The following is an 11,262-nucleotide window of genomic DNA, read 5'->3' on the forward strand; positions in this document are numbered from 1 at the left end:
ACAACATTGGTAAAAAAAAAAAAAAAAGGTGAAATGTTGCTTTACTGACTGATCCCCCCCCCAGACAGAGATGACCACCTGAAACAAACTTCAGTTTTATATGAAGAATTCCACATCATGTTCAGAGCAGACGAAGAGCTTTTACTGCAGCGAGACAAACATGGAGGAGCTGCTAAAAACAGCAGGAAGTCAGGATCCTCCACAATAAGAGTTCAAAATCCCCTCCAGAAAAAAAGCAGGAGTACCCAAAAACAACCACACTCATCTTCATCATCATCATGTTCCCTGTATTAAAATCAGTCATTTTGTTCCCAGAGTTCGAGGCTTCCTCCTCCCAGTGCATCATGGGAGTTAAGCCACACAGTGACCTTTGACCAGGTCAGTCCTCGTCTCTGTGGAAAGAGCATCAGTCTCATCATGTGAAAATCAGTTCACCACATGGGATTTAAAGTCTGCATCGTCTCCGAGTCCCGCCCCTTCCGCGGGCGTCAGTGCATGTCATCAGGAAGGGGGGGCGGGGCTTCTTCCAGTGGTCAGAGCGTCTGGTTGGCTGGCTGTCTCCGTGGCAGCTGGCATGTGATTGGTCAGAGTCCATCAGTCACTGTCAGAGCCGACGGCCGACGAGCCTTTCCTCTTCCTCTTTGGAGCTTTGGGCTTCGAGTCTTCCTCCTCCTGCAACACAGACGGAAATTAACGTCATGTACATTAATATTAAAGGAAACATGCTCATCTTAAGTTGATCATTTAATTAGTGTTATGACTGTAAGATGTTTTCAGCTCCTTTTTTCAGCCTCTGTCTCAAACACTTGGTGGTTTCAGCTCCCCTCTGCTCTGATTGGTCAGCTGGTCCACTCTGATTGGTCAACAGCTTCCAGTCTGTGTAGGAAGTGTCGGCCTCGCTCTTGCTTTGACAGGGGGCGTGTCGGACAAGCAGCCAGCATGTTTATCTACAGTGGATGATTGTGACTGGACGGCGCTGTGCGTCATGTACATTCCACCAACACCAGGACATGGGTAACGTCGGGTGGAGCTACATTTAACGCTGGTATTGAGCCTGAGACGTGGTCGGTACGTACCGAGGCGCTGCTGGAGGCGCTCTCCTCCTCGTTGGTGGGCGGCGCTGCTCCTTTCCTGGAGCGAGGCGAGGAGGCCGGAGCTTTACGACGAGACTTTGGAGGCTTTGACTGAGAGTCCTCGTACTCCTCCGCCAGAGCGAACAGGTCGCTGAACCTGCAGCAACAGGAAGTGAGGTACGTTATGATGTCATCAGCACGTGTGTGTGTGAGATACAGTTTGTTACTACGTGTGTGTGTATACGTGTGTGTACCTCATCTTGTGTGCTTCGTCACAGCTGGCCTGAACGTGCTGCAGAGCCTGGAGGATGGGAGTCTGAGTGAAGACTGACAGAGAGACACATGGATCAGTTATCAGGGATCAACAGATCCAGGATCAGTTCTGAGTGATGAGGGGAGAGTGGACTCACAGTTGTTCTTGGTGTTGCTCAGACTCAGTCTCAGGTTGTCCATGTGCTCCAGGATCTGTTCCAGAGTCAGCTGAGCCAGTTTACTGCTGGAACTACGGAGACTGACACACACAGACACATGTTACTACACACGTGTCCCTGCGTGGACAACATGACGCGCCTGACCCACCACTGCCATTAACTACTGAAATTAGCCAATCAGACAGCTGCTCTTACACGGCTGGCACCTACAGGACCAAAACACAACGCAGAGATCTGAGCTCTGTTCTCAAATAGTTTCCCTGTTTACAGGCAACATAAATTCACCACACGTGTCTTTAACGTGACATTTGACTCTGATGAAAACACGCTGTCCACATGGCTCTGGCAGCACGTAACATTAGCCTACAGTTAGCTATTAGCCACCTCAAACTGAAGTCAACTAAACGACATGTCTAAAGTTGAATGGTCCAAACTGCGGTTGTATTTCATGCGAAAGGATTCGCGACGATAAGACGTGCAGCAAATGTTTGAGATCAAGTCTGTGTAAAGGGAGGAACCGTTCTAAAAGAAACGATTGAGCACTGGTATCTGGAAAAATCAGTGTGCAGCCTGACTGGGGTCGCTACAGCTGTTTCCCAATTCACAGTGAGCGAGTGGACGTGTTGATGAGGTTTCTAACACGTGACGGACGTGAAACTGGAAGAACACAAACATCTCAGGATGAAGAAGAGGAGCAGTAAAGAGAAGACGAAAAATTCCAAAGCTTCTGACGAGTCTGACCCGGAGAATCTCCGGCAACAAACCCCACGGTTCATGTCTGAAGTCTGTCCTCACCTCTGTCTCTTGCGGGGCTGGTTGTTGTTCTTGATCAGCTGGGCCTTGATGTGTTCTCCCAGCGTGTCGTCGTATTTGGACGCCCAGTGTCTCAGAATGCTGGTGGTGAACTGGTCCTCGGGATGACAGGGACGACTCAGGACCATCTTCACCATCTCCTCACTGGGCCTGACACACAACACACACACACACATTAACAGGGACAACCACACCTGTAATATGAAGAAGGAATAAAAGTTGTTGTGATTTTCGTACTTTTCCCTGCGAAGCTGCAGCAGCAGACACGATAAAGCCTCTGGATGTTCTGCAAACACAAAGAAAAAGAATCACACAAGCTTATTAAATTCAATAAGAAAAGCTTCACGCATGATCGTTTTTATGTTTCATGTTTATTTCTCTGTAATAATCTTTGTCCACTATGGTTGGTCATTGCAATCCAGAAGCAATCATGGTGTCGGCTGTCACCTTTGTACTTGACGTGTTGCAGGATGGGGATGATGGTTTCCAGAGGGATACTGTGAGCCAGAAACAGCTGCCAGGTGCTGTACTGTTCAAACGTCTCCCAGTCCAGAGACTGAACTGTTCACAAGAAGAAAACACACAATCAGTTGCAGCTCAACACAAACACAATAAACTGTTGTGCGACTGTTTCTCACTGAGGATGTTGAGCACAGAGTCTTTCCTGAACATCACCAGGTTTCCCATCATCACATGACACATCAGCTCCTGTAACTACACACACACACACACACACACACACAACGTTAATTATGAGAATAATGAACCGTCGGTACGAACAGATTTGTATGCGAGTCCAGACTTGACATACGAGTCAGAAGAAGTTCGTCGGCCGTTATTCAGATGAGGTTTTTCACTAATGGATCTTAATGCTGTACTTCACATGTAAACTATTATCCGATCCTGTTACAGTCATTGTGACATTTTTTACAACATTTTCATATGGAACTCTTTCTTCTGTATTTCAGTGACACAGCGTTAACAGCTGCTTCAGTCTCTTAATTCCACTGCTGATGCTGATGAAAAGTCCAGACTTTCTTTTCTGTATCTCTGAAATCAGCACATCTCCAAACTCTCAATGTTCTTTACTCTTTGGTGTCATTTTCAGGAATGACACTTCTGACAGCAGCAAGTTTAGCCTTATTTGGTATTATTGGGCCGTTAATTAAGCTAATTTGCCATCTTCTTGTCATGTTCGTTCAAACGTAGGAGAAATTTAAAAGGATACAAACATGTTCTTGAATGAGGAACATTGTGAATATGAATATTTCAAATTGACTTTAAACAACTAGAATCACCACCTTGTGTTTGTTGTATGTTTCCACCAACCAGAGAAGGTTCAGATCACGTTAATAACACGTGTCAGTTACCTGCGTGGAGTCGATGACGGCGACGATCATGTTGAGCAGCTCGCCGCTTCTCAACGTCTCATCTGGAAACTGTACAGACACCAAGACAAGTGAGTGTGTGAGTGTGTGTACCTCAGAGTATATATGTGTGTGTGTGAGTGTGTGTACCTCAGAGTATATGGAGGGAGGGAGGGTGTGTGTGTGTGTGTGTGTGTGTGTGTGTGTGTGTGTGTGTGTGTGTGTGTGTGTGTGTGTGTGTGTGTGTGTGTGTGTGTGTGTGTGTGTACCTCAGAGTATATGGAGGGAGGGTGTGTGTGTGTGTACCTCAGAGTATATGGAGGAGGGGTGTGTGTGTGTGTGTGTGTGTGTGTGTACCTCAGAGTATAGTGTGTGTGTGTGTGTGTACCTCAGAGTATATGGAGGAGGGTGTGTGTGTACCTCAGAGTATATGGAGGAGGGTGTGTGTGTGTGTACCTCAGAGTATATGGAGGGTGTGTGTGTGTGTGTGTGTGTGAACCTCAGAGTATATGGAGGGAGGGTGTGTGTGTGTACCTCAGAGTATATGGAGGGTGTGTGTGTGTGTGTGTGTATCAGAGTATATGGAGGGAGGGTGTGTGTGTGTGTGTGTGTGAGTACCTCAGAGTATATGGAGGGAGGGGTGTGTGTGTGTGTACATCAGAGTATATGGAGGGAGGTGTGTGTGTACATCAGAGTATATGGAGGGAGGGTGTGTGTGTGTGTGTGTGTGTGTGTGTGTGTATCAGAGTATATGGAGGGAGTGTGTGTGTGTACCTCAGAGTATATGGAGGGAGTGTGTGTACCTCAGAGTATATGGAGGAGTGTGTGTGTGTACCTCAGAGTATATGGAGTGTGTGTGTGTACCTCAGAGTATATGGAGGAGTGTGTGTGTGTACCTCAGAGTATATGGAGGGAGTGTGTGTGTACCTCAGAGTATATGGAGGGTGTGTGTGTGTACCTCAGAGTATATGGAGGGAGTGAGGTAGCAGAGCAGTCGGATGTCGTCCTCCTGACACGCCTTCATGTCCATCATCAGACATGTGTGCAGGTCACCGAGAGCCGTCGCCTGAGCGAACGACTCGTACAGCATCATCTTCCCATTTGCCGCTTTACTGAGAACACACACACACACACACACACACACACACACACACACACACACACACACACACACACACACACACACACACACACACACACACACACACACACACACACACACACACACACACACACACACACAACACACACGAGGTTTAGTTGTGCTACTGAGAGCAGGACAGACCACTGACCATCAGTGACATCATCAGTGGAGCCTGGGGCTTCTCACCTGGCTTTCAGGTAGTAGAGCAGGTGGTATCCGATCTTGGGTTGTTTCTGGTAAAGTTCAGCCAACATGTCGAGCAGAACGGAGAAGCCGCTGTTGTCTTCCTGCATCGTGACCAGGTTCCTGAAGATCAGACAGACGGGTTTACACACCGACTCCTCCAGGGACCTGAGACAGGTGAACATCAGAGAGAGGGAGACAGAGAGAGAGAGAGAGACAGGTGAGCAGAGATAGAAACTATGATCGTGTGACCAACAGGGGGCAGCACAGTAACACAGTAAAAGACAGGAAGAGTCTTACTCCTCAGTGATCTCCTCTGGAAGAACATCTCCTCTGAAATGATCTTTAAACAGTTCTGCCAGACAAGAGGCCAGAGCCGACATCTGTTCTGTGTCAAAGTCCTCCTGGAACATCAGAGAACATCAGAGAACATCAGAGAACAAAGTACACAAGATATTTTGGATTTGACAGGAAGAAGGGGAGACGCGTCGTCCATATCCGGTGTGGATGAGCTGTAAACAACAACACTGATCTTTCCACAGCAGAGTTTATACGTCATGTCCTCCTGCTGCTCTACAGGCTCCGCCCCTCGCCTGGATGTTCCCCACATGTTCCTGTTGGTGTGAACGAGTCGGACCCGACAACCTGCTGCTGCTTCACAGGACAAACACTAACTCCAACACAACACTAACTACACAACATGTCAGGACAACATTTTACGGAGTTCATGTGGGAGAACAGCTGAGGTGAAAGTGAAACAGTGAATGAACAGAGACGTTGTGTTCTGTCCACTCTCATGTTCTGGATCACATTCAAACTTTATGGATTTGAGAAGTTTCCAAATCGAATCAGTTCTGTAACTTTACTCAAGTTACCTAGTTACTAATTACTTAGTGGAACCGATTTCTTTCAGACACGTCACTGACAGGATGAGGTGATGTTAACATGGTTCCTGTTGGAGTCTAAATAACTGAGTAAATCATCTTTATTGAAACAAAGAGAACTCACCTCCAGGATCAGGTCCACGATTTCCTGCATCACCTCACACTGAGTCTCCGTGTCACTGAGGACAGAGTCAGTTTTATTATTAATGTAATGACCAGGAGAAAACATTATCATCATATTAATATAATATTAACTGATTCATTATTCATAAATCCACAGTGACCTCAGATGTGATCTCTTCTTCTTAGATTCTCATCTGATGCCAAGTTGCATCACCGCGACCCACAGGTCGAGCTGAGGACCTGAAGGAAGACTGTGGCCTCTCACCTGGATTTCTGCAGCTGCAGCACTTTCTCCTTCATGGTGTCATCTAATTGGTCCAGCCAGGGTGTGATGTCAGCAGGCTCCTCCATCACGGCCTCTTTGATTGGATGGAACCTGAACTCCCGTTTCTTTCCTGCACAGTGATTGGCGACAGGCAGGGTTATGAATGAACAGGTAACTGAGGTGTTCACCTGTGGCAGGTAAACCAGTCACACATGGAACAACCTGCAGTGCGTCTTTAAACTGGTTTAAACTCATTCTCACTGGCTCCGTCCTCTTTGAACTGGTTTAAACTCCAATGTAAACATGTTCTTCTTACATTAGGAATATATAATAATTCCTCATTCTGGTCTCAACTGGAATAACCATTTTAATCTGGTTTATCCCCATCTCGTCACCTTTGTTGTTGACTTCCTCCTCGTCGTCACTGAAGGCAGCCTCAGTGTTGTCATAGCAACCCTCTTCCTTGTCCAACACGTGGTTGTCCATCTCTAAAGAAACTGCCTCTTCCATTTTTACTGCAGGACACAAAAGTTTTGTTAATACAGCAACACTGTGTGTGTGTGTGTGTGTGTGTGTGTGTGTGTGTGTGTGTGTGTGTGTGTGTGTGTGTGTGTGTGTGTGTGTGTGTGTGTGTGTGTTACCTTCAGTTGGGGGTGAGGGCGAGCTGCAGAACTCAGGGAATCTCTCTCTTAGCATCGATCGAAGTTCTCGATCCAATTTTGGATTATCAAACAGTGGAGCGAGGTGACTGAGAGACAAACGATCAATATCAATAATCTATATGTTCTGCACCATTAAAAGAAAGTGAAACACAGTTCTTTGTTTCTTACGCCAGCACTCTCTTCTCCATGATGAAGGTGAGCGAGTTGAAGACACCCTGACGGACCTGAGACTCCAACGGAGGAAAGAAGTGAGGGATGATCTGAGGAAGGAAACAGGGAGAGAAAGAAAGGATAGAGGGATGGTCGTCACGTGTTAGAAACCTCATCAACACGTCCACTCGCTCACTGGGAAGCTTCACACATTGTCCTGCTGTCTCCTCACATGGACTCACTCTGACATGTTACACACATTTTACTAGGAGGCTGCAGGAGAAGATCCAGAACATGTCCAGAGACACTGACTCAGACATCTGTTCTCACAGACAGAACCTTCAGAACATGTGAGGAACATGTGAGGAACATGACAGAAATTCAGTTCATGTCTGAAAACAGCATGTGTGTGTCAGTGTGTGTGTGTGTTACCCTGCACATGAAGTCCAGCAGTGTGGCGGTGATGGCAGGATGAGGCTTCATGGAGTGATGCATCACCAGGATGGCTGGTTCTGACCCAGAGCAACACAACAACAACATCAATACAACAGTCTGCATGCTAACTGAACAAACATTTAGATTTATAATTGAATCCAATCCATTTTATTCAGCCTCTTATAATAATACTTGTATAACACTTATCAAAACATGGCTCCAAAGTACTTCACAAATCAAAGCAATCAGATGAAATACAAAGATAAGACACAATAAAATGAGACATAGAATCTATAAGAATAAAAGGATAGAAAAACAAGAGAAGAAGAAACTGAGGTAAAAAAAAGAAAATGAACAGAAACAACTGCAACTGACCAAATCCACATCGACCAATAACAAGCTTAGTACCAGTTTCCCTTTCATTGATGTGTGTGTGTGTCACCTATGTTCATGATGCTGTCTTTCTCTGGATTGAAGAAGAGCCAATCATAGAAGAGCGCCAGCTTGGCGTTGGAGGCAGCTACGTTTGACTGAAGACAAAAACATTTTTTAATCAACACTTGTTGATATTTATTGATAACAACCTTCAGATGGACAGACGGAGGCCCCGCCCCCTTACCGTGCAGGTGGTGAGCAGCCAGCCGATGATAGCCCAGCGAGGTAGGATGTCAGAGCTCAGCACCTCATTGGACGGATGGACCACTCCACAGATGTAGCGAATCAGATCGCAGCGCAGTGATTGGCTCTCGGCTGTGGACAGGTACTGTCTCTGGAACCAGTCCTGATACCGCTTCTGCTGCCCGAAACGCACCTGAACACACGGGTGAAGACATCCAGCATTCAGTGTCCAATCAAACAGCTCGTCACGTGATTAAAACGGCTGATTAATCCTGCTGTGTGGTTCAGGGGGAAAGAAAAACTCTGGAGACAATTATCTGGATTTTACCTGGAGTCCATGTCTGAAAATGGCTTATGTGTGTGTGTGTGTCTCTTTACCCTGGAGGTCATGAACAGCAGCTTGGTCTCCATGTCCGGTGTGAGTCGACACGCCAGAAACTTTCTAGAGGTCCGAGCGGTCAGCAGCTGGAGGACTCCTGAAACACACACACACAGCAGCTCCAGGATCTGAGGTTTGTGAAAGCTAGTTTACTGAGGACTTAGGATTGTGGGTAGTGTAGTTTACCGGTGAACTGAGCACTGAGGACTTGTGGGTTGTGCAGCAGGTCTCTCCAAAGCAGATCTATCTCTGGGATCCGAGCAACATTCTGCAGCAAACGAACCAGATCTCTGCCGATGATCAGACACTCCATGAACTACAAACACAGACAGGGTTGTCAGGGTAACCTTACTTTGTTACTTACTTCTTCCTTATGTCGTTCTTACTTCCTTCTACTTCTTGCTTCCTTACTTTCATCCCACCTTCTTCACATTTTCTTTCCTTCGTTACTTCCATCCCTACAGTACTTCTTTTCTTTTTCCTCACTCACGTTTTACTTCTGTCCTTCCTTACCTTCTCCCTCAGCATGCTGATGCAGAAGTCCACCTCTTTCTGGCGGAGTGTCAGCAGGTTGGAGGCCCCATGGTCGACGATCAGGCGGAGGTAGGTGTAGACTGACATGGCTATCAGCATCCCACTCTTCAGTACCCACTCCCTACACAGAGAAAACAGATTCAGCTGCTTCACTGTAAAAGTCCTCCAGTTACTTCAAGATGAACAATTCCTCCAGTCGCTTCACAGCAGCTTTTACATTGAAATAAATCAGGGTTTATACTTCCTGGTGGTCTGATAAGACAGATGGGTGATAAACAAACTGAGTGAAACGTACTTCTGCTCCAGCAGGATCTCCAGGACGTTCTCGGCCAACCACAGGTTCTTAGTGGAGATATCTCCACCTGAAAATCAAACAATAAAAACTCAGCTGATGTTTCACATAAGAGGAGTGAACTGTGTGACAGTTTCTGACCTGCGATCTGTTTCAGCAGCGTCATGACGACGCCGTCTGCTCCAATCACGCTGCTCTTCACCAGCTCTCGGACCAGCCACACCAGCTGTACACACAACTTCATCAGTTTCTCCGTTTACAGACGATTCATTGAGGTCAGAGGTCACAGTGGCCACATCCAGACTAATATATTATCATTTAATAAATAAAATAACCTTCCTCCGTTTACAAAAGTCTCAGTTTCTGTTTAGACTGAAACACAACCGCAGAGTTTTCAAAGTAAAACAAGACCAGTTTACACAAGTATCTGATTTAGAGGCTGGAAAACGCGTAACCATAGCAACAGTGATGAGTTGTGCAGGTTGTTCACCTGAGTTCTCGGGACGTCCTGTAGTTTGAGGAACTTCTCCATCAGGATCTGGTTGATCTTCACAAGGATCACGTTCATCCCATCTCTGTTGACCAGCGTCAGGTCTCTGTAACACTGCCCACACACACACACACACACACACACACAGTGATGTCAGAATGATGTCATGGTGATGTCACACATTAATAATGATGCGGTGGCGTCTCACCCTCTGAGCCTGGGTCGGTTCCGTGAGGACCAGAGTAAACAGACCCAGACACACCTCCTCGTGCTGCTGCTGACCTTTACACACCTGAGGAACAGGTAAACAGGAAGTTCAGGCACTTTGGCACTGTGATGCTGGTGGTTGCCATGGTGATTGGACAGTTGGTTTTTTCTTACATTAGCAGTGAGCGCGTCGTTGGCTTCTCTCTCAGACAGCCCATTGGTCAATGACTGGACGATCCCAGCACACCGCTCGGATTTCTGTGCACACACACACACACAATAACACAAACATAGACACACACACACACACACACACACACACACAGCGACAGAAACACAGACAGACACACACACAAAAACATAGACACACACACCAACAGACACACACACAAACACAGAGTTAAGAAGCTACTCTGACAGTACAAGCCACATGAACACGTCACTCAGGTGTGCGTGCGTGTGCGTGCGTGCATCTCAGTCCTTTTGACAGAAACCAAACAGCCCCATGGCGCATGCGCACCTGTCACTTTCTATCCATATGTTTACGTAGGGTTAGCATGCTATGCTAACAATCGGTAAGGAGTGCCGTTAAACCGCGTCCCCCGGGGCTCGCTCACACCGGACGCACCTCAGCGGCCTCACCCCGCGGGTTCACACCGGCTACAGCGTGTTCACACACGTTTCCGGGCGGCTGTGCCATGCTAACGCTGCTAGCCCCCTGCTAGCCGTGCTAACTAGCCTAGCCTGGGTGATCCAGAGGTTCCATGTCTTTGTTTTAAACTAAACTCAAACTGCTCGTGTCCACCGGAGTTATCCCGGGTTATAGCTGCTCTAGGAGCCGTTGGCCCGGGTTAGCCTACCTCTTCCAGCTCATCCTTGGTGTCCAGCAGGGTGGACACCAGTAGCCGGCCCTGCGGCTTCGCCTTCGCCGGTGCAGGCTCCATCTGCTCCCGCCGCGCCTCGCCGGGCCCCGCGGAGCTGAGAAGGGCTGAGTCCCGGTGGAGCGGGTTGTGTGCGTGTCGGTGTACCGGGGAGTGAGCTGCGGTGGTCAGGGCGTCACGCTCGGCTCGGTGACCGTGTGTTGTAAACTTGTGTCGGGGCAGCGGTGACTCTCAGTCCCGCTCTGAGGCTCCGACCACCGCAGACACATAACGGACATCCGCACCGGGACCACACGCGGTCCGCCAATCACATCACCGCCAGCTCTGACTG

General features: G+C 47.6%; 1 protein-coding gene across 1 annotated transcript; it reads right to left on the minus strand.

Annotated features, from left to right (window-relative positions):
- Window positions 1–82: 82 nt before the first annotated feature.
- Window positions 83–11,230, minus strand: ints3 (integrator complex subunit 3). The gene is made up of 29 exons (XM_035182301.2): window positions 10,911–11,230; window positions 10,225–10,308; window positions 10,052–10,135; window positions 9,844–9,957; window positions 9,495–9,579; window positions 9,357–9,423; window positions 9,041–9,182; window positions 8,714–8,843; window positions 8,527–8,624; window positions 8,150–8,341; window positions 7,973–8,060; window positions 7,528–7,607; window positions 7,114–7,205; window positions 6,925–7,031; window positions 6,679–6,798; window positions 6,284–6,413; window positions 6,020–6,074; window positions 5,312–5,415; window positions 5,015–5,179; window positions 4,643–4,796; window positions 3,688–3,756; window positions 2,956–3,031; window positions 2,765–2,878; window positions 2,555–2,603; window positions 2,300–2,467; window positions 1,484–1,584; window positions 1,328–1,400; window positions 1,077–1,230; window positions 83–672 (listed from the first exon to the last, which is right to left on the minus strand). Exons 1-29 carry the CDS (start codon window positions 10,992–10,994, stop codon window positions 595–597), a joined length of 3,057 nt encoding a protein of 1,018 aa, XP_035038192.1. The 5' UTR covers window positions 10,995–11,230; the 3' UTR covers window positions 83–594.
- Between the last annotated feature and the right edge of the window lie 32 nt (window positions 11,231–11,262).

Source organism: Hippoglossus stenolepis, chromosome 17 (genome assembly GCF_022539355.2).
Source record: "Hippoglossus stenolepis isolate QCI-W04-F060 chromosome 17, HSTE1.2, whole genome shotgun sequence".
In the NCBI taxonomy this organism is placed as follows: Eukaryota; Metazoa; Chordata; class Actinopteri; order Pleuronectiformes; family Pleuronectidae; genus Hippoglossus; species Hippoglossus stenolepis.

What these genes read in the sequence shown, in the direction of transcription:
- ints3 (XM_035182301.2), bottom strand. Translation starts at nt 10,994, where the DNA reads ATGGAGCCTGCACCGGCGAAGGCGAAGCCGCAGGGCCGGCTACTGGTG. An exon ending in CCTCAGTGCTCAGTTCACCG is followed by an intron (nt 8,625 to 8,713) that starts GTAAACTACACT and finishes TGTGTGTTTCAG; the next exon opens with GAGTCCTCCAGCTGCTGACC. An exon ending in GCCCTCACCCCCAACTGAAG is followed by an intron (nt 6,799 to 6,924) that starts GTAACACACACA and finishes TGTGTCCTGCAG; the next exon opens with TAAAAATGGAAGAGGCAGTT.